Consider the following 25187-nt stretch of genomic DNA (forward strand, 5'->3'; position numbering starts at 1 on the left):
ATAATGTAACTGGGTGGGACTGGTCAGCCTGGTGTCAGGATAATGTAACTGGGTGGGACATTGTGCTCTATGCTAGTTCTAGACCTCACTATAAACTGCCACACTGCAGTCATCATAGCAATATAACTGAAAAAAGTTTAGAGCTAAATTTTTTTTTAAAATCACACACACACACACACTGCTTTAGGTGTAAATCGAATTCATTGCACATTTTTCTTTTCTACAAATCTTCACATCAACTAAACCACTGCTGTCATGTCAGAGATCACAACTCTATACTAAAAATTGTTTGAAGATTAAATAACCAACAGAGCTATTCCAACTTGAAGCTAAATTAATTGTAACTAAATGTGTTTTCATTCTCAGTTATTATTGGGAATTGGATCAAAGTAACGCAAAACTAATGAATTACCAGATTTTATTCCATTTACACACTATAAATATGTATGATATAAATATATACAATGAATATGCATGTTCCAAACACTAAAACAATGTCTTAGTTTAGTCTCTACTTCTATGGTTTTTAATAGGCTACTATTCAACATTCCAATCCAACATACACTGAAAAAATTCCATTTTATGTGAACACAACATTCATACATATAACAGTCATACATGACACACCTATGATCAAACAAAGGCACAAAGCTCAAACAGTAACACACTTTTCAAACAAAAGCACAAGGCTAAAATAGTAACAATATTCAAACAAAAGTATATCAATTTTGAGAAGAGCGCATGGTACAATATCAAGTAACATTTAATACTTGAATTGCTTTTGACTGTTACTCAAACATACACTGCATTGTAAAAACATAGTGTCAGTTTGATTCTTTTCTTGCAGAAATACTTTAAACTAATTTACTGACACCGATATGCACATTAGAAAAGACTGCAGCATTTGATTGAAGTTGTTGTTGTGGGTTTAATGCCATTTTTCAGCACATGATCAGTTATACATGGTGGCTTTGTTATCTGGTGGAGGAAGATCCATGGAAGACTATGAGAAAAACCACCAACCCCCATGAATTTACTGGCAAGCTTTCTCAAATACCCACATTGGCTGAGCCTGAGACTCGAACACGTGCAGACAGAGGTGAAACGTCAGTTATCTGTAAAGGAGAAGGTCTTAGACCACTTGGCCACCTGATACCCCCTTAGCATTTGGTGCTGAAATAAAATTACTTACAATGATGTAATTGTGTACTGGTTGTGGTAGTAACTAAGCATTCTGAAAAGTTTAATAGCAGCGGTGTTTTTGGAGGGTGATGCCCTCAACAGGAAAATACATGTACATGATCACCACATGCTTCTTGTCTGAGAATTTTTTTCTAAACTTTGGCTCATAAAACTTGTAATCTAAGGTTTGCAGGTTAGCTGCCTTTGTCTGCCTTTGAGAAAGGTCCTTGGCTCCCATTTCCTAAACAGGACATAGACAGTCGTGTGTTAAAAGGCCATTAAACCCCTCAAAACAACAGATTTATAGTTGCAATTTTCTCTCAGAGGTAGCTGATGTGTTAAAATAGACTTAATCTTAAATTCTTTCCTGGATGGAAGAAAATGTACAAAATGTCATTTTAAATTAAGAGACTCGGAAAAACCTGTGCATTGTATAGCATGCTTCATGTCATAAGTTTGATATGCGATGAACTGAACACCTATACAAAACACTCCACATATTAACACAGAGTAAATGTCTATAAAATACATGCTACTATGGCTATGTAAGTAAGACCTGACTAAACTCGTCACATTTAAAATGAGATGCATCAGGATACTACAAAGTCTTTCAGAATTAGGCTACTCTAGCAAACAACAATTTAACTCTTGGAAAAGTGATTTCCCTTTAAAGCAGTAACAGGTTATTTCTGTAACAATGGCTCATTTCCATCAATAAAAAAATAGGTGACTACATGTACTTTACAAAAATAATTTGAATTCCTAGAAAGTATTTGGACCTTTTTCCAAATGAGAAACCCAAACAATATATTGCATGAGATCATTAACTGAAGTTAGACAATTACAATTTTAAAAAGACTTGTAAATACAAGTTTCATATGTGAAGATTGCATGAAAATAATAAACAATATAACCATCTTTCTTTGAAAAGTTAATTGTAGTTATTTTTACTGAAATTTAGATATTTTTTAAAAAACTGAAAATGAATCATTTAATTTGATATATTTAAGTGCAAAACCAAGGCTATTTTACTCTAATCAAAGTAACTCTTATACTAATAATCTATAACATGTAAAACTAGTCCAATTAACCAAACTTTCATTTCAATCCAGACAAACCTTGGCTATTGAGCTACCTCAAATATATGTTAAAATGAAAACCCAAATGGTGTTGTGCAAACTCCCAAAACCACCACCAACCCTCATCAATGACTATTACTGCCATACCTTATTTATGGCTTAGAACCTTAGAGATCACCTGAAACAGGTATAATTAATCAGATCAAAGTAAGGTGTCTGAAAACAGACTGTCAGATGATAATAACCACTAGATCTTACATTCTCTATATACACATCTGATTATTTTGCATGCATGATAAAGAACAAGAAATTTATCTAAATAGCTATTTGAAAATACTGTCACATAAAAAGCGACAAACACCAACAATTACATACTGCTCAAAGCACTTTAAAAACCAGAAAATAAAATGCACCATGACAGACATTTTCCATCTTTTTTTGATAAATTATTACTTTTCCCTTAAAATGTTTAATGTATATCAAGATGTCAAAAGTGTTTCTGAATACTGTACTCTAACTCAGTGAAATTCAAATTCCATCAACAGGTTATACTTGTATAATAAATATAGTGCCATGACAACAACTGCATTTTACAAATGATGCATGATGTAAGAAATTATAAGAAATTATTATCACTAACAAGGTGCCCTTAAACTTGTTTAGACAAGTTTGCTTACAGCGAGAATAAAAAATGACAGACAAATTGTAGGCTTTTCTGATAGTGTAGAAGGTTTTAAATAAAACCAATCAAAACTTGTTTGAATCTTTGATCAGACAAGTTTCAATCTATGTAAAAATTTAACTGTACTGACAATAATTGACAAGCACCAAATACGATTGTACGCTGTGATCTTTGTGTATAAAGTTTCTCAATATCGAAGTTAAAAACTTTAAAATCAACACTTTCCATAATTATTAAGTTACTGTTACACGCATCAACAAAAACAGAAAAATAACAACATGAGGTAAACATTGCAATAACATTTCTTATATAAGCCTGTTAGACTAGACAATCAGTACGCTCTCTAAAACATGTCGCTTTCTCTGACTTGTTAGACTGGATCATCAATAGTCTCTGTAAAGCATGTCACTTTCTCACACTTGTTGTTTGACCAAATGTAATCTATCTGAAGTATACTTATATCACACAGATCATATATGTGCAGTTTACTAGGAAGATGTATTGGATACCATATGAAATACTTATATAAACTGGCACAGTAACAGTAATTGTTGTTGTTGTTGTTGTTGTGGGGTTTTAACGCCATTTTGCAGCACATGATAGGCTATACATGGTGGCCAGTATTAATGGTGGAGGAAGAACCAGAGAAAACCCCGGAAAGAACCACCGACCCACGAGAAGCTGCTGGCAAGCTTTCTCACATACCCACATTGGCTGAATCTTAGACTCGAACCGCCGCAGACAGAGGTGAGATGGCAGTGATCCGTAACGAAGAGCGCTTTAGACCACTCGGCCACTCGGGGCCCCAGTAACAGTAATAAATTACCTAAACATTTTGAATGGTACTATATATCCGTAGTGTGATCAAAGAATAATGCGTTACTTACTCTTGACATTTTTTATATTTGATTCTTTCTGGCCTTGATATATTTTCCATCTCCTAAAATAAAGGTACTTGTATTCTGAAACTGCCCCTTCTTATCCTTATAATAATTTCATTTCCTTAATGACTGAGAGGGAGACAAAGCAAAGGAATCATAGTCATTAAGTGAAATTTGTGTCACATGTGACTGTTTAATGCCCCAAAATGCTATCCATGACTCAAAACTTTACATAGTTTTTCAATAAATGTGCTGATATCAATATTTATGACCTTTAAATTTGTCTAAAACATCACTATTAATGAGTAATCAATGATCACTGAAATTTTCTGGTTAACACACAACATTGTTTCATTTAATATAAATGACTCAGAATGAAGTTCTGGGAACCATAAAGAATGCTATTAAAAAGTTTGATTATTTGGTTTTTACCGAAAAATATAATAATTTTTAGAAAATATCTATTAAAATTTTGGGCATGAATACTGTGACATGTACTTTAAATGCAAACAAAATGAGACAATAAAGATATGCACTGACTGTGCCGTCATGCTGTATTACCCCGACAGCAAAATGACATGTAGGTATTAGTGCATCAGATAAAAAGCTAATCCATTCATCCTAAAAATCACAATATTCTTCACTAACGTTGGTTGTCTAAAAACCAAAACCTTTAACACATTTTTTTAAAAACCAAGGTGAAAGTAATAGTTCAACTCCGATTGATGTGATAAATGTTAACAAAGATACAGTCTAAATGCATTAACATAAAATGACTCCCATTAAAAATTCAGAATTTAAACAAAGCATGTCTATTAACAGACCTCACAGTACTTAAAGTTTCATAAGTTTTATATTTGCTAAATTCGGTATTCATCAAACTTTCCGGTTGTCCATGGGTTGTAATTCAGTTTCATCAGGCTGCCATTTTTTCTTGTGGCGAAAGCCAATAGAACTTGCAATCTCATCAAAACTACGATTTTTCGTCTCTGGCAGGAAGAAGAAGATGAAGAGAATGGAAGCAACCAGGATGACAATGAAAATCAGATAAGTGTATGCTCCAATTCCTTTCTGTAAAAAGAAAGAAAAATTACTTGAAATTTTAAAATTATGTCAGGCTAAATTTCAAGGATTTTCACAGCTTATGTACTGTAACATTTATTTGATGGTGTATCCATAATTTTACTTATCATGGCTTACACATACATGCTAACCCCTGTCAAGGAAAAATTGTAATCCAAATGTATAAAAAGAGTAAACCAAGCAGATAAAGAGTAATCGACACATAACATGATAAAAATTCAGTGAGCATATGTACAAATCTATTTATTTACCCCTCTGGTCTTTTAACATCAATTACTGCTTAAAGTTTTCATTGTAGCACTTTTAGCATTACAAAGCAACATTTTCATGTGTTGCATTTCAAAACACTTTGTAAAAGCTGACACTATGAATGTTTTGCACACCAGTAGAGCACTAAATGCTAGGTTACTGAGCCTGGATCTGAATTCAGTTTTATTTTTGTTAACAATACTGATCAATCTCTCACAGTCAGCATTAGAATGGTCAAGAACCAATATTCCTTTCATAACCTGACAAAAAAGAGGAAATCTAAAAGTTCCACTTATTTTAGCTAGGAAATAAGGTGCCATTTTTCAACTCTGTCCTTATGAAGTACATTGTCAGGTAGAATGCTAACTTGATACTTCAAGAATTCTCCTTCTAATTTAATGGCAGCCTTTCCTGCAGCATAGTGTATTAAATGACGTGGACAACCGGTTAGGTATACTGATGCAGACAATTTTCAAAACAGAGAATGCAACTTTTCTATGAATTCCAGTCATAACTCGTGCATTATCAGTTGAAAACTCCATACACTTCTAACAACTAATATCAAGTTTATTCAAAGCATTATCAAGCAAATCTGACTTTGCCTTTTCGTTGTCAAAGTCTCTTACACAGAGTATGACGTTTAGTCATCACTACTACTGTCTGTTGCACTTACTAAATGACCCGATCTGCATTGAGTGTGCAATTTTAAGTGAAGTATCTTCAGCTAAACACTAAACAATATTAGATGATTTTGTTCTTGCACATGCATATTTTCTGCAATTTTGTAACCAGGACACATCCATTTGAACAAAGGGCCAACTCAGTTTTCTACCGCTAGGGATAGTCCATGTTATAATAAGAATTCAGTAAATAAAATTCAAGTCTTTTTTAAATTTCAAGTGTTGTTCCATATAAAATTTACCACCATGAATAATATTAAAATCCTTTCCACACAGCCTGCAATAGGTGTGAAGCTGCCCTAGAATGGAACATTGTATTAAGTAATTTATGTATTTATCTTTGAAATGGTTTTTCATCTTTTTCTAATTCATCTATGAAATTGTTTTAAAAACACTTTTGCTCCAACACGTGCATCAACTAGAATAAACCTGACTTGGCTTTTGGTGCCAAATACCTACTGACTAGTTCTGTACCAAATACAAATTTAAAAAAAGAATCTGCAAGCAAAGATTACAAATTAGAAAACCAGTCTTGTTCTCTCCTAACTAAGCCATACAGCTGCTATAAATAGAATCCAAGGTCAAAATTTTTGAAAGTAGAAACCAACATGTTTCTTGGAAATAGGACTGCTGCTATAAATAGAACATAATACTGTTGGGAAAGTGCATGCAACCCTACATACAAGCATACTCTAATGTTGTAGCTAAGCAAAAGCCATTCTTTCTAAAACAGAGTCTGTGTGATTAATGGAATGTAAATAAAAATGGGAAAACAAATTATTGATTTTTTTCAAGGGCGATATACTGAAACCACATAATCAATATACATTTACACGCAAGGTGTAATTTAGTGAAAAAAGCATACTGATTACGCCAAAAGCATAATGGTTGGCATGTATGCTTATGGTGAACATATTTAAAATAGTTTGCATGACATTTCTCCCAAAAATCTGGACTTTGTAATTATGATGGAAGTTAGTGCTGAAAGATTGTAGAATGGACAGCATAATAGGCAGGAGCCAACACATTCACCAATGAACCATCAAAATGAGATAAAAACAAACAATTCAACTCATTGTTTTAAAAGATGAATTAAAATAAAATGGTCAATTTTATGTTTTTTTTTTTTTTTTTTTTTTGTTTTTTTTTTTTATTAACCCCGTAATAGGTTGACCACTGGGTCGGGGAACCATCCCAGGATCACCTTACAATTAAACATTTCTGGTTATCAGATAATCTAGGGATAATAAATATAATCTACAGAGAAAGTAAAAAAGAAAAACACACACACACACACGCATATACACATGCATATGGCCAAAATCTAGGTGACATGGCTTTTGTGATATTACAGTATTTTGTTCCTGTTTACCCTCAGCCAACACATTTATCAATCAACCATCAAAATGAGATAAAAACAAACAATTCAACTCATTGTTTTAAAAGATGAACTAAAATAAAATGGTCAATTTTATGTTATAGGATTTGCAACAAACTTACAGTGCAAGAATTTCACAAAATCCCCAAACAGACTGACCTGAATAAACCTGAAAGTCAGCACAAGAATAAAGTTGCAGACCCAGTTGAAGGCAAGGGAGAAGCTCATGGCAGCAGCACGAGGTTCTTGTCGGAAAATCTCAGATACCACGATGAAAGGAATTGGACCTGCCATGAAAATTGAAAATTGTTTAAACATAAACATTTTTCATATTCATACAAAGGGGAGCAAGGTAACTGTTTATTATGTAACATGCATTATCACCATCATGAACATTATTATTATTATTATTATTATTATTATTATTATTTAGAATGGTTAAAAAGTAGTAAACACAGGTAAATAAGGACTAGTAAATAAGGACAGCAAAATATGTGGTTTCTGTATCCATGGCAGGAATTTACTCAAACAAGAGCTAATTTAAATGCCATCTATTTGCCTTGTTTAGACATAACCTAAATATTCCTCTAGCTTACAAGTATAGAGACATAGGTGAACTCACCAAGTCCAAGAGCAAATCCGATTATGTAAGAAAGCATGGCAATTATGCAGACGATGGCAAAAGCACTGTGACTGTCCTGCAAGAAAAGTAAAGCATGTATTCATATCTGACCATTTATTTCTATTATTGTCATTATTTCAATCACTGTCATTATATCTGTCATCATCATAATTTCTATCATTGCAAATAATCATAGCGGAATCTGAATCCTATGTTCCCTAAAAATCATGACCCTGTGCACACACCTAGGCGAACATTTTTTTTCAGAAAAAAAACTAAAAATATGTTCATAAATTTTGATTGGTGTCCCCAAAGCCTCTGTTGGCAGTAGCAATGGCCTAAGTTAAAAAAGGTAATAAAAACTTTAAGATCCCAATGAATATCTGTTTTAAAACAGTGTATCTAGCAAAGAAAATAAACTTGGTGTGTGATAGTAGGCTGACTTGCAAAGTAAAGCATTTAACGACCATTAGTGTAGTATATTTTCTAGGTTAATTTCACCCCCACAACAAGATTTTATTTATTTTTGAGAACTCCTTGAAGGGGCTGTTACTCTAATCGAAGAAAAGAATTTCCAGGAATTCAAGATAAGACCATTTCTTCATTAAACAGTCCAGTGTTGAAACCATCTCTGATATTCTTCAGCAATAACAAGATGTTCACATTAGCACTTGTGATACCAGTATTGGCTGTCAGCTTGAAGCCATTTTCATTTAGGGCAAAATGGACATCAATAATGATCATCCATTCAGGGGAATACTGACAACCACTTTTTTAAAACAGATGTCGTGGAAGCCACATAGTTATAATACTGTCATTGAGATTCATGGAATGGTTTTTGGAGCCCAACTCCAGAAAATCAAAGTGTGAATAATATGTGGAAGGCTGGACAGACTAATGGACCAAAAAATATATTGAAAATTAAAAATTCCTAATAGCAAAATGTACTTCAAGATAACTAGTCTGATAGATGTATAAAGTTTCACCAAGATATCTCAAATGATTCTGAAGTTTTGCTATCAGAATAAAGTGTGAATGATGGATGGATGCACTGATCTATGAATGAAAATATTAAAAATATCGAAATTTGAAAAACTTCCACAGGTACATGTACATCATCAGTCTAATAAGTGCATAATATATCAGATATCTACAAAGAGTTACAGAGCTTGGCCCCAGAAATGAAAGAATGGATGGACAAACAGACAAAGACATTAACAATATTTAAACTGAAGAACTGTGAATAGCAAAGGGCACACCTGTACCATTAGTCTAATTGGTATATTAGGGTTCATAGAGGTACAGTGAAACCCCACAATTGTATGCTTCGTTATAACTTGAATCAAATATAACATATGCATGGAATGGCTTCAGAAATTTTATAATAATTTCACCAATTTAGTGAAGTAATACACAGTTTTAGTACTATATTAGACTAAAGTTTGATACAAGATTTTATCAAGATGTGTTCTTGTAGAACCACAGTCTTGTCACAGTGCCATTCTTTATATCAATAAAGATGATTTCATTTCAGTTTTTTCAATAGTCAATCACTGTACACTGATCTTAGCTTATTTATGAAAGACATCAGCAATTTAGAAAGCTGATAGGTATAAATCTTATTATTATTGACCCATGAACAATAAAGCCATTAAGTTTACATTATGAACACAAATATTGCTCAAACAACAGCTGGCAGATGTTTGCTCATTCATCAGGCATACACAACCAAGCATCAAACAATGTGGTGGTTTCTACAAGATTCTCAAATAAATTTATAAATCAATTAATTTATGTAACTGCTAATCTTCCAAATCAATCTCACAGCAAAAGGTTGTTATAATTATGTGGCAATGATTTATAAAAACACCAAAAAAATGAAAACCATCGGACCCAAGTGGCTTAGTGGTATTGTCAATCATAAAGCAATTAGTTTACCACTAATGGTATGATAAATCATAAAACAATTTGTTTACCACTAATGGTATGATAAATCATAAAACAATTTGTTTACCATTAATGGTATGATCAATCATAAAACAATTTGTTTACCATTAATGGTATGATCAATCATAAAACAATTTGTTTACCATTAATGGTATGATCAATCATAAAACAATTTGTTTACCATTAATGGTATGATCAAACATAAAACAATTTGTTTACCACTGAACTATGTTATCCATTCCCTATAAACTAGAGATGCAAGTTTTGAATGATTTCATTTTTAAATCCTACAATTATTAATCATTTTACCACCTAGGTATCAATATTATAATTGAACAGATGTCCCAAAACTTATGACTCAAAAACAAACATATGTCCTAGGACACACAGTGCACAAAAAATTACTTTAAAATTTAAATGGTTGTGTCCCAACATGTTCAGTAAATATGGTAGCAGGAACATGGTCTGTTGTATTCAATGATGGCTTGTAGTACATAGCACAATGATGGATTGTGGTACATAGCACAATGATGACTTGTGGTACATAGCACAATGATGGTCTGTGATACATAGAATGACAATGGCTTGTGCACATCAACCACTGTGCTAATGTAGGGTTTCCCTGTATTTTAAATGGTTTTGGAGTTATGTCCAGAAAAAAAATGTAATAGATGGGTGACTGATCAACTGACAAAAACAAAAAGTATTGAAGCTGAAGAATTGAGAATAGCAAAAGTCAAATCTACACCATAGTCTAATATATATATATATATATATATATATATATATATATATATATATATATATATATACACACTAAATTTCATAAAGATATCATAAACAGTTATGGAGTTCTGCCCCATAAACCAATTGTGTTCACAGTGAATGGATGGATGGAGAAACAAATGGTCAAAAGACTCTGAAAATATTTCAACTGAAAAATTAGGAATAACAAAAGGCACATCTAGACCAATATGTGTATCAAGCTCATACAGATATCTTAAATGGTTTTGGAGTTATGTTCAGGGAACAGAAATGTGATGCATGGATAAACTGACTAATGGAACTCGTTTCTGTCTCCATCGTAATTTCAGGGATAACAAGGTGAATAGACAAGATTCAATTAAAATTATTACTGAGAAGGAAAACATTTTATACTGAAGCTACATAAGGATTCTACAGAATACATCTTACATACAAATTATATGTATAATCTTTCAAAACAGAATCGATACCTTTGATCACACGACATTCTAACAAGTTATGTATTTTAAAGTGGCTATTACAGGCAAGACAATAAGGTCCATGTGTAAAGGAAATATGTGTACTTACTGCCATGCCAGTATTGTTCAGGAGGTTCAGAAAAATTGTGAGGACAACAAATGATCCCACCATCAAACCCATTGGCCCCAACAAAAGAGCTCTTCTGCCAGCTTTCTCCATCAGAGGAATCTATAAGTGAAGAGAAACATATATATTCATATTTCTGTCTACAGAAAATGACATTATATCTTTGCTTTTTGTAAAACTCTAAATATATGCAGTGTAATATGGTACATGCTCAATCCATCTAATGTTGGCACAGTTTTCTCTTTATGTGTTTATAAGAAAACATTTGGCCATACATAACAATTTTGCCAAGAGACAATTTGTAAATAATGCTATTAGCATCGCATTACTGTATTAAAATGAAAACATCTATTTGTCTCAGAAACACTCTATGCCAACTACATTGCATTTCACACACTGGCAATTTTATTAGGGCCCTCACATTGAGATACAGGGACCCTGTAGTAATCACACTTTCTGTCCATCCATCTGTTCATTCACACTTCTTGCAACAATCTCAGCCAAGCGACCCTTACAAATAACTGAATGACATTAAAATTTTTATGGAATTACAGTCCTTTTATGTTTTTCCATTATTGTAACCAGCATCATTCAGGAACCATTTAATATGTAATTTAAATTAGATGCAATTCAACATGGAAGCTATCTCATAAAACTAGATGCATCTATTATGGGTTTTGTTTTCTCAATTCCATTTTGAATATAGTTATGGCCCTTAGCAATTAACTTTGTATCCTTACATGGGGTGTTGCTTGTAGCAAGCACAGCTCAAGAACCAGTGAACATATTCTGATGCAATTTCATATCAATATCGTCTGAAAAATTTGCAAGTGTCTTTTGGGGGCTTCAGTCTCCCTTAAAAGGGTTATGTCCCCTGATTGCCCCTCCTCCTGATATTGGATTCTGCAAGATGACATCAAAGATTTTTGAATTTCAACAAAACTTGGTATATGGCTTCAGATTGATACAACTTTGAATGAATTCAATTTCCGGCAATCCACAGTATCATTTACAGGCATTATCTCCCTGATTGCCTGGCATCCGACTATGAGTTCCACATCAAAGCTTTATTAAACTTTGTTGGACTGCAACCAAATTAGGCATGCAACTTCATATTGAAGATGTTTTGAATTAATCCTTTTTCATCATTTAACCATATCATTTAGGTGAGTTAAGGCCCCTGACTGACCTTCCTCCTTTCTTTTGTTTCAACAGCACAACTTTTGTTTAATTTTTTTTAAAATTTCAACCAAATCTGGCATGCAGCATTATACTTATAAGACAGTTTGATTTCCAGCATTTCACACCCTTTCCTGGAGTTATGACCCCTGATTTCCCAACCTCCTAGCATTTCACAGCATAACTTTACTAAGGAACAATGCATTTCAACCAGTGATCATGTACCATTATCATCAAACCTTGAACGAGTTGTATTTCCAGCATTCCAGACCAGTTATGGTCCCATGAATACCCATCATCAACAAACTTTGATTTTCCAATGTAAATTCTCCTGCTTAAGGGCCATTTCCACTTTTTCACCTGTCACTAACAGTTATAGTCAAAGATTTCTTCACATACGTGCCCAAAGTTATAAATATATCACAAACAAAAACCCCACATTTTAAGGATTCAGTCCATTTCTTTTTCTTCTGCTTTCACAGAAAATATAAAGAAATTAAAGAACTTAAGACATGTCTCCAATAAGTTTTAATACTTCTGTTGAGTTAAGCTACTCACAGCTACAATTGTGGCAATGACATTGATGGCACCTTGTCCGACAATGACGTATGGGATGGCACTGTCTTCAATTTTTGCCTGCTGAAAGATGAATGTCGAGTAGGACATGACCTGTAAAATAAAATTATTGATGAGAACATTTGATTCATAAAAATATAAAACTGACAATAAATGTGAACAGTTTCTTTTCATGTTTATTCACATACTTTAATCATATTAGAAGTTCTAATATGGATCATTTACATCCTACTGTCTTTATATGATGGTCTGGTGAAATGGACATTATTTTCTTTTTAAATTGTTTAATTAACGAGACTAAGCATTACCAGTGTCACGATTTTGTGTCATAAGTTAACTGATTCTTGGCTCTGAGACAGCATGTATTGAATTATGGTAGCCCAGTGGGTTACAACTGGTACATGATGGGCCACCTTGTGTTGAATTACATTAGAAAAGTGCACTACAACTGACACATATCATGGCTTGTTTTACAAACGAAAACTTCGTTTTACAAAAGTTGATAATTATCAATGAACAGCTTTAAGGAAAAATGGCATCATATTGGGGTAATTACATTGAGCTTTTCAATCCATTGTGATACCTGGTTCTTTTCAATCTGAATTTCAATTAAACAGACTTTAATTTTATGCCAATTAAATCAACTCACAGCATTGATTCCTGACCACTGCTGGGCCACCTGCATCAGGCACGCAACTATGATTGGAAGTTTTAGCTCCGGTGTTGTCAACAGCTCCTTCAGAGTAAACTGCTTGATGCTACTGGCTTTTTTGGCCTCTGTTCTCATTTCTTCTATTTCCTCCTCCACATCAATACGGCCACGAAGACGTCTCAAGGCTAGAGAAACATGTTTTGACACAGTTACAACTCCACTACCAAAAGTCAAAGAAAAATGATTTCCTGAGGCAAAAACATTTGCTGATTTGAAGCAAAGTTGATAAAATAAATACTTTCATAATAAGAGACTCTTGATGGGACTAATGCTCTGTTTGAAAAGAATTCCAGAAATAAAGATAAGACCATTTCTTCTTTTCTAACTCTTAGTGTTCAAACCATCTCTGGTATCCTTGAGTGAAAAGATTTTCAAAATGAGCTGCTGAAGATGCTATATTTGGATACAAGATCTGCACCATTCTCATGTAGGACAAACTAGATATCATTAGAAGACTTATGGTGAAAACCCCTTGCCAATATGACATGGTGAAAACCCGATGCCAATATGACATGTTGAAAACCCCATGCCAAAATAACCATCCATTCAAGAGGAGTGGCAATACTACATCATGGCAGCCATACTTAGCACAAAACATTGGCACCATTTGCATTTAGGACCAACTATATATAACAAACATTTTCTTTGAAAACCCAATTTCATTATGACCATCGTGGGGCCCCGAGTGGCTGAGTGGTCTAAAGCGCTCTCCGTTACGGATCACTGCCATCTCACCTCTGTCTGCGTGGGTTCTAGTCTAGGATTCGGCCAATGTGGATATGTGAGAAAGCTTGCCAGTAGCTTCTCGTGGGTCGGTGGTTCTTCCCGGGGTTTTCCAGGGTTCTTCCTCCACCATTAATACTGGCCGCCATACATAGCCTATCATGTGCTGAAAAATGGCGCTAAACCCAACAACAACAACAACAACATTATGACCATCAATTGTAAAAGAATAAAATGAGCAAGATCAGCACCACGTTCATCCAGGACCAAGTGGACATCATAAGAAGTCTTTTTAGTGAAGAGTCACTTTGATATGACCCTCAGTTCAGGAGGAATAGCGATAACATAAGTCTGAAGATGGTAGCTGGCCATACAGTATGTCCAAGCTGCACTATTTTCATTTAGGACAAACCAGACACCACAAGTCTTCTGGTGAAAACTCATGTCTATATGACTTTCCATTCAGAAGCAGTAGCAATCAGATTTTCAAGATGGCAGCCATGTATACAGCATGTCCGATAGCATAATTTTCATTTAAGACCAACAGGAAACCACAAAAAGTCCATCAGTGAAAGTTGATATGAGCTTCCAATCATAGAGAGTAGTAATACAAAAAATTACAAGATGGCCTCTCTGGTGACCATACTAGATATCTGAAAGGCACCATTTTCATGTATGACAAACTAGACATAAAAAATCATGAGGGTATGACCTTCCAAGCGCCATTTTCATTTTGGACCAACCAGACATTGGGGTGAAGCGGTTTCATGGCAATCCATCAATCTTGTGTTAATGGATGCATGGACAATGGACAACAGGGCAGGCCATCCGGTAAATCTTCTGGTCTATGACCAGTACAGCTAAAAATAGTTGTAATTTCTGGTTGACTTAACAGACAGCTAAAAATAGTTGTAATTTCTGGTCAACTTAACACGCAATACACATTCAGTAGTAATCAAACCTATTGCTTTTACCATGGTGATTGCTGCCACTGTTTCAGAAGCCATACTGGATATCTGAATAACATTGTTTTAATTTAGGGCCAATTACACCTTAGAATAAATGTGTGTTACATGTGTAAAGTTTCATGGTGATGCTACAGGAGTGATGAGTAACGTGTGCTAATGGCATATGATGGGCGTGTGCTTATGACATATGATGGACGTGTGCTAATGGCATATGATGGACAATGTGTGCTAATGGCATATGATGGGCGTGTGCTTATGACATGATGGACGTGTGCTAATGGCATATGATGGACAATGTGTGCTAATGGCATATGATGGGCGTGTGCTTATGACATGATGGACGTGTGCTAATGGCATATGATGGACAACATGTGCTAATGGCATATGATGGGTGTGTGCTTATGACATATGATGGACAACATGTGCTAATGGCATATGATGGGCATGTGCTTATGACATGATGGACGTGTGCTAAAGGCATATGATGGGCATGTGCTAATGGCATATGACAGATGTGTGCTAATGGCATATGATGGACGTGGGCTAATGGCATATGATGGACAATGTGTGCTGATGGCATATGATGGACGTGTGCTAAAGGCATATGATGGATGTGTGATAATGGCATAAGATGGACAATGAGTGCTAATGGCATGTGATGGACGTGTGCTAATGGCATATGATGGACAACGTGTGCTAATGGCATATGATAGACAATGTGTGTTAATGGCATATAATTGATAATGTGTGATAATGGCATATGATGGACAATGTGTGCTAATGGCACATGCTGGACAAGCTCTTCTGGTCTACGACCAGCACAGCTAAAACTTATGATAATTTCTTATAGGCAGTAATACAGCGTATTACTTTCCTCAGTGATTCCAGCTTGGAAAAAAAATTGTGTGCTTGCATGGGGATATTTTTTTATCACAGTATGAAAATTATAAAACTATTGCAAGGTTTTGTTTTGCTCATTACATTATTTTATTGAGCTGTAAAATTTAGACATAAGTCTCTAATGAAAAAAATGATTTCTTTAAATCTCTGGAAGAGAATAGAAGCAATGTATAATTTACTTTTTTAAATCTTATATCAATATCAAATAGAGGGCTTGAGTTCTTGCATATAGTAACATATGTGGAGCCATTGAAACCATTAATCTCACCTTTTGTTGCCCCATCTTCATCATTTTTCTTGATTAGCAGGTACCTGGGGCTCTCTGGACAGAAGGGGAAGACCACGAGACACACAAATGCAGGAATGGCATTGAAGGCAAAGAGGAAGGGCCACATATTCTTAGACCCTATAAAAACAAATATTTTACCATATAATAAGTGTATTCATGAATTAGTGCACTTTAACAATTAAAAAAAGTAACCATATTTCTAAATGTACCAAGGCATAGGGTCAGATCTATTATCACACAGTGTCAGCAGTTCACATTAGAGTGAAAAGCTACACAATCATCTACCTGAGCATCAAACAATGGGTCACTATTGTCAACTGTTTGAAATACTGGTCCCTCACTACAACACCCCTCAGTATACCACTGACCTTCATAATGCTGGCAAAATTATGGATACTATTAAATTTTATAAACTTGATTTTATTATTGTTAACAATCTGATTCAAATCAAGAACATCTCCATCATCATGGAGACAAGTTGACCCTGATTTTGATCAGAATCTGATTACTAGTGGATTACTTCACCTAAGTGTTTGGATAATGACAGTCATTAATATCATGATTTCAAAGTATCAAATACATTTTATGTGCTTGTATTTACTATTATGACACACCCTTGTTAGAACAGCCCTCACTGTAATTCTTCCACACATGCTGTTATAAGACAGATTACTACATACTGGTATAACATGCATAACTGCATATTGGTATAACAAAGATCACTGCATACTAATATAACAGATTAATACATACCTGTATAACCCAGATCACTGCATACCAATATAACAGATTAATGCATACTGGTATAACACAGATCACTGCATACCAGTATAACACAGATCACTATTATGGTTCTTATGAACAGTACTACAACATGATAGTACCATACCTTGATACAGACATATAAACAACATGTTAGTCTAAAGAAAAAATGACATCAATTTGAGGGCATGACATTCAACTTTGGCAACATTTTCGATGATGATTTAATATGTAAATTGTATCTCCCACACAGATAAATTTGTACATGTTGCTGTCATAACAATCAGCAATGTAATTGTTACATGTACTTTTTATTTTGTCATAAATATAAATAACAGACACATCTGAATTATGATTTGAAAATCTTTGAAATAAACATTACCAATCTATTTGTGTTAAATATTTTTTGGCCCTAAATCTAAATGCCACACTAGAATATTATTTGTCATCAAGCCCAAAGCACAACAGAAGTCAACATGGATTACTCGGGTACATTTGACTATACAATGTAAAAATAAACAGATCTCTCAGGCAGATCAGAGTGTATAAAGAATAAATATAAACATCACTGGCAAATCTGGGTCTACAATGTAGAAATAAACACAGATGCTTAACTGGATCTGCAATGCCTGACATTTTTTACAAGCTCTACAGGTAAGGCATAACGTTACTTTTGTTACCTGAGAAACCAGGGAGACCTAGGATCATGGACCAAAGGATTCCAATGGTGATAAACAGCTGATGGAATGTCCCTACAGCTCCACGGATTTTCTTTGGGGAAATCTCTGCCAGATAAAGTGAGGCCAAGCTGATGTTTATACCTGCAAGGTAAGAGAAAACTCGACAAAGTTATTGGCAAGATCTAAAACAGTATGTACACAAGTCAGTGTCTAACATGAAATGTTTTATGTACTATGGTAGTTATATTGCTTGGATTTGTTACTGTCATTAAATTATACTGTTATGATTTGCTATTAATTGTCATCACCGTTATGTTGCTAGTATATGTTACTGCCATCATAGTTACATTGCACAGTTATATTGCAGAGTTACATTGCATTGATATGTTACTGTTTTATATTTTCTCCACTTTCACAAAGATCTGGAACAAAATACAATTCCAATACAGTAAAAGTATGACCAGCATAGTTAAGAAATGTAAAATCGGGATAAACCATTTCAGAAAATGTATGTAAATCTTTAATGACAATTTTGTATGCTAAAGGTAAGTTGTACCAAAACGATTTGGGTAAAGAAGTTGCTTGTCAAGATTTTTAAAACTATACCAATTTTCAGTTTTAAAAAAATATAACTATCATTTATCTGAATCTTTTAAAGGTCCAACAGAAATTCCCCATGGCTGCTATCAGAGTTAGTCAAAGATCCAATAGAATTTACTGCCACTTCTTAATTGGTCAAAAACCCAATAGCAATTCACTACCACTGCTATCACAGTTAGTCAAAGATCCAATAACAATTCACTGTGGCTGCTATCAGAGTTAGCCAAATATCCAACAGCAATTTCCTGCCATTACTTGGTTGGTCAAAAACCCAATAGCAATTCACTACCACTGCTATCAGAGTTAGTCAAAGATCCAATATCAATTCACTGTGGCTGCTATTGGATTTAGTCAGAGATCCAATAGCAATTCACTGTCAATGCTTAATTGCTCAAAGATCCAGTAGCAATTCACTGCTGATGCTACCATAGATGGTCAAAGATCCAATAGCAATTCACTACCACTGCTTACTTGTTCAAAGATCTAACAGCAATTCACTGCTGATGCCATAACAGTTGGTGGCCAACAGAACGATTATGCTTCTATAACAGTTGTTTAATGATCTAACAACAATTGAATACTCCTGCTACAGTAATTGGTGGGTAATGGCAATTCACTGACCCTGCCACAGTAGTTGGTGGGTAATGGCAATTCACTGACCCTGCTACAGCAGCTGGTGGCTGATAGCTATTCAATGCCTCGTGCTACAGTCAATTAACTACCACCGAGCTGTTAATAGCTAATATTAATTCAATGCCGCATCTACAACAGTTGGAGTCTAATGGTTATTCACAGCCCCTGCTACTACAGTAGGTGGCTGATAGCTTTTCACTGGCCCTGCTACAGCACTTGGTGGCTGATAGCAATTCACTGCCCCTACTACAGCAGTTGGTGGCTGATAGTTATTCACTGCCCCTTCTACAGCAGTTGGTGGCTGATAGCTATTCACTGCCTCTGCTAAAGTAGGTAGTGGCTGATTGCTATTCACTGCCCCTGCTACAGAAGTTGGTGGAAAAGGGTTACCATAAGATTTATCTCTGAAAAACCATATTTATTAGATAACAACCAATGGAGGATGCAAATATTTATACATATAGGTTTCAAATGAATCCATCATCGAGTATAAACAGTTGTACATAAAGGGTACCGTCAAGGAAGAACAAAATGAAAAAGCTATTTTTAAAAAAAAATGGAAAAACATGATTTTTACACTCTGCTCCCAAATCATTAAGTTTGCATACATACCACAGTGAAGTCCAACAAATGCTCTCGACACGATGAGACATTCCGGAGATCTGACAGCTTTGGGGATCGCACCAAAGACGGCAGCAAGAAACATAATGAAGGTGATGATAATCATACCACGCTTTCTAAGAAAAGTATAAATAAAAATTGAAAATAATTAGCACATACTTATCTAACCCAAGATGGTTTAGCTGAATTCAGGCAAAATCTGCCAATTCAAATTACATGTATGTATCTTGTTAAGTGACTATTCTTAAGAGATAAAAAATATCAACACATAGATGACTCCTACTCAATTAAATGGCATTACAATTATTATTAAAACTGTAAAGTTAAATCAAGGCTCAGATATACTATAAAACAGATTATTTTCCAAAATCCTAGAGTGTCATAATTCAACTTAGTTTGGGGTAATACTTCTTGGTTAGTTTAATGAAATTTATATACTCTCAAAACCATTTAAATATGTTACTAAATACTAAATTTGAAACCCTGCAAAGGTGTGAAATATTTCATGATTCTGAATTACAAACCTTCCAAAGAAATCAGCAATTTTTCCAGAGGCAAATGCACCAACCATTCCAAACAAGACAAAGATGGCAACTGTGATGGACCACATCAGATCCAGGAAATTGTCATCCACACTGCCCCCTTTTTCTACGGATGGTTTTGAGCCATTGTGAGCTTTTGCTGAATCAACATCATAACCTGTATTATTTTGGCCTGGACTACCAATGACAATAGTAATTGTGGTTGTAGATACATTACTGGATGACGAGAGGATGGGAGTATTATCTGGTTTAATTCCATTTCTTTCTGCATAAACCTCACCGTAGAAATCTTGGATAATCTGTGAAGGTGAACAAAGTAAAGTTAGAACAGTTGGTAATGCAGCATCTTAGTTATCACTCTAAAATGACATTATCTTCCTTTGATGAAAAGTGTGAACTATGCAGTTAGTATAATAAAGACATCATAAGATAATGACATTATTAGTGTACGTACTTGGTTTGCATTACTATATGAGTGTGAGAATGAAAACAAACTGGTTTTGGTTATTCAGCAATTCACATGTATGTACCTATCAGTATATCTATCAATCTACTGTATAGCCTTTGCTCCAGCGAATTAATTACTCTCTGAACTATTCAAACAATACCTAACCAACCATTACCCAACCAACCTTTCAATAAACTATATCTAATCAACTATTATCCAACCAACCCTTCATTAAACTATACCTAATCAACTGTTGCCCAAGCCAACCCTTCAATAAACTATATCTAATCAACCATTACCCAGCCAACCATTCAATAAGCTATATCTAATCAACCATTACCCAGCCAAATCTTCAATAAACTATATCTAATCAACCATTACCCAACCAACCCATCAATAAATTATACCTAATCAACTGTTACACAACCAACCCTTCAATAAATCATACCTAATCAACTGTTACACAACCAACCCTTCAATAAATTATACCTAATCAACTGTTACACAACCAACCCTTCAATAAACTAAACCTAATCAACCATTACACAGTCAACCATTCAATAAACTATACCTAATCAACCATTACCCAGTCAACCTTTCAATAAACTATATCTAATTTACTATTACCCAACCAACCCTTAATAAAGTACACCTAATCAACTGTTACACAACCAATCCTTCAATAAACTGTACCTAATCAACCATTACCCCCAAAACCCTTAATAAACTATACCTAATTTACCATTACCAAACCAACCCTTCAATTAGCTATACCTAATCAACCATTATCCAACCAACCCTTCTACAAACTATACCTAATCAAATGTTACCCAGACAACCCTTCAATAAACTAACTATACCTAATTTACCATTACCCAATCAACCCTTCAATACACTATATCTAATCAACCATTACCCAGCCACCCCTTCAAGAGACTATATCTGATCAACCATTACCCAGCCAAACCTTCAATTTACTATACCTAATCAACCAATACCCATACAACCCTTAAATAAACTATACCTAATTTACCATTACCCAACCAACCCTTCAATAAGCTATACCTAATCAACCTTTACCCAGCCACCCCTTCAATAAACTATATCTAATCAACTATTACCTGGCCAACCCATCAATAAACTATACATTATCACCCAATACCTATCCAACCCTTAAATAAACTATACCTAATTTACCATTACCCAACCAACCCTTAAATAAACTATATCTAATCAACCACTACCCAGCCAACCCTTCAATAAACTATACCTAATCAACCATTACCCAGCCAACCCTTCAATAAACTATAAATAATCAACCATTACCCAACCAAACCTTCAATCAACTATACCTAATCCACCATTACCCAACCAACTATTCTATTATACTATACCTAACCACTCATTATCTAACCAACACTTCTTTCACATTATATATAACCACTCATCACCCAGCTGACTCTCTTATACCATACCTAACCACTCATTACCCAACCAACCCTTCTATTATTCAATATTTAACCAAAGGCTGATAACCAACCCTTCGCTCACACTACAATTTACCACCCATTCTCCACTCACATTTTTACTACTAATCAGCCACACATGGTCTTACCACATGATATTTTACCACTGATTAGCCACCTATGCTTTTACCACACCAAACAACTACTTATTGCCCACCTGTACTTCTCTCATATTACACTTAACATATTACCCACAAATGCTTGTATCATACTACACTTAACTGATTACCAACACATGCTAATTTCACACCACACTTAATTATGCATTGGTCACCCATGCATTTATCACATTAAACTTAATCACTGGATTGATCATCCATGCATTTATCACATTACACTTAACCATTGATTGGTCATCCATGCTTCTATCATACTATACTTAACCACTGATTAGTCATGCAAATACTAGTACTTGCCTTACCAAGTATAACCATTGGAGCCCTTTCATCAACTAAACAGCCCTCATTGCGAGGTACAACTTTGTATTAATATGAAGGAAAACAGACAAGCATTATAAACGAGCCATAAAAACGAAGAGATTATCTGATCATATATACCATTGTTATTACCAAAATGAGTTTCACATCCCTGATATCTTAGGATAATGACCTTAAAACTGTGCTATATTTTATATATCACCTACCTTAGCAGGGGAGTTAACTACGCCGATATTATATCCGTACAGGAATGAATTTCCGAAGACGGCGACAACGACGCTAAATACCAGCCAGAAGGTCCACCCAGCTTCGTTTTCACCAGTCTGAAAAGATTTGCGGTATGCTTATTAGGAGCAAAAAATAATTTTAAGAAAGGAACGATTAAACATGATATTCCAAACTGATTATAACCATGTGTATCTAATGGGGAGATTCTTCCATGTTGAAAGTATTTTTAAAGAATGTGTAATCCAGTCAGTGCCAGAGGTTACCGACTTGATGGTGTGGCTTTGACCCTCATGTGTCACTTGATATACCCCGTAACTTCTTTCTACGTTCTCTGCCAAGTTTAGAACAATTTTCAACAAATTGGAATGAAGACATTTTTAAATAGTTGCCTGAGGGTTTTGTTATTGTTGTTGTTGGGTTTAACGCCATTTTTCAGTACACGATAGGTTATACATGGCGGCCAGTATTAATGGTGGAGGAAGAACCCGGGATGGAGGAAGAACCCGGGAAAACCCCGGAAAGAACCACCGACCCACGAGAAGCTACTGGCAAGCTTTCTCACATACCCAATTTAGCCGAATCGGAGACTCGAATCCAAGCAGAGGTGAGATGGCAGTGATCCGTAACAGAGAGTATTTTAGACCACTCGCCCACTCGGGGCCCCGAGGGTTTTGTAACACGACCTATTGAGTAAGCAGTGTCTTCTAATTACTACTGCATTTTACACAACACTAGATCATCTTTGCAACAGAAATAAGCCACAACCACCACCACCACCACTGCTGAACAAATCGTCTAATTAGTTCAAACATTTACACAAATTTCAAACACTGCTAAAGGAACGTGAAAATACGTGACCCTTCACGTTCTACTGGCCGAACAAAATGTCGATAAATCCAAGACGTCACCGCTGAGTACTGAAACCATCTCTGATATTCTTGAGTAATAACAATATTTTCAAATTGACCACTATGGTGGCAATAGTAAATGTCAGATCAGCAGCTTTTTCATTTAAGATCAACTTGACACCATTAGAATTTTTTGTTGCAAAACTCCGTGTCATAATGAGCTTCCATTCAGAAAAGGTAGCAATATTTTTTCATTTTTTTAATGTTTTACTAATTTCGTGTTGTTTGTTTTTGTAATTATATTATTATGTTTCTTATCTTATAGGTGTTTTCTAATGTTGTCAACCGCTTTGAGCTTCTAAAGATTAGGCGCTATACAAAGTCCTCATTATTATTATTATTATCAAGATTTTTAACATGCCATCTTGACTTAATAATTGAACAGTTTTAATATAAGGCCAAGAAAATATCATAAGAAGTCTTTATGGTCAAAGCCTCATGTCGATAATGTCATCCATTCAGACGGGGTTGCGACAACAAGATTTTCATTATGGCCGTCATAGGGGCCAAACTGGAAATAAAATCAGCACCATTTTCATCTGGAACCAACAAGACATTAATTATAAGAAATATTCTGGTGGAAATCTCATGTCGATATGACTTTTGTTAAAGAGAAGTAGTAATAACAAGATTTTCATAATGGCTATCAGTTACGTCAATCACTGATTCAACTACTACAAAATGTTCACGCGTAGTTAAAATGTACGTCAATGTCGTTCGGTTACGCCTTTGTTCATTTGACTTAATGAACTTAATTTGTATACTGCATGGTAAAAGCCATTACACCCTATTACGTTTAAGATTCAAAAGCCTCTTCAACACCTACGCAACACCTTACACTAGCTTACGATATTTACACCAACTGATCTCGAGTGGCTGTTGTTGTGGGCATAACACCAATCTTCAGCAAAAATGATAGGCAATACATGACGGCCCCACGCGAAGCTACTGACAAACTTTCTCACATACCCATGCTGGCCGAGCCAGAGACTCGAACAGAGGTGGCATGTCGGTGATCTCTGAAGGCAATCGCCTTAGACCACTCGCCCATCCGGGTTCCCACGAGTGCCTTTACTAAAAGTGTAGTCAACTCCATAGTGCAAGCTGTTAAATTCCAATTATTGAATGAATAATAGCGAAAATACTCTCTCTCTCTCTCTCGCTGAGAGCATTCGTGTATAACAGACACAACTGAAAGGTGACCCAGTTATTAACACTCATCTAGTACAAACGGTCACACCGGATTCCGTTGTCAGAAATTAGGGCATGCTGAAATTAATATAGACAAGTACTTTACAAACATACACCAGAAAGCGCAGAAA

At 34.9% G+C, this 25187-nt stretch overlaps 1 protein-coding gene across 2 annotated transcripts in view; it reads right to left on the minus strand.

Moving 5' to 3' along the window:
* Positions 1–404: 404 nt before the first annotated feature.
* LOC149781204 (solute carrier family 2, facilitated glucose transporter member 1-like) overlaps positions 405–25187 on the minus strand; it is a 110180-nt gene continuing 85397 nt past the window's right edge. For both annotated transcript variants that reach the window (XM_089935265.1, XM_089935264.1), the window contains 11 exons: positions 22936–23052; positions 20301–20617; positions 19768–19892; positions 17923–18063; positions 16460–16597; positions 13538–13725; positions 12871–12981; positions 11116–11235; positions 7837–7912; positions 7374–7501; positions 405–4895 (listed from right to left, as the gene is read on the minus strand). In XM_089935265.1, coding sequence (XP_089791391.1) covers positions 4701–4895; positions 7374–7501; positions 7837–7912; positions 11116–11235; positions 12871–12981; positions 13538–13725; positions 16460–16597; positions 17923–18063; positions 19768–19892; positions 20301–20617; positions 22936–23052 — 1656 coding nt within the window. In that variant the 3' untranslated portion in view covers positions 405–4700. The remainder of the gene's footprint in view (positions 4896–7373; positions 7502–7836; positions 7913–11115; positions 11236–12870; positions 12982–13537; positions 13726–16459; positions 16598–17922; positions 18064–19767; positions 19893–20300; positions 20618–22935; positions 23053–25187) is intronic.

This window comes from Sinohyriopsis cumingii, chromosome 15 (genome assembly GCF_028554795.1).
Source record: "Sinohyriopsis cumingii isolate HCF-2022 chromosome 15, ASM2855479v2, whole genome shotgun sequence".
Lineage (NCBI taxonomy): Eukaryota > Metazoa > Mollusca > Bivalvia > Unionida > Unionidae > Sinohyriopsis > Sinohyriopsis cumingii.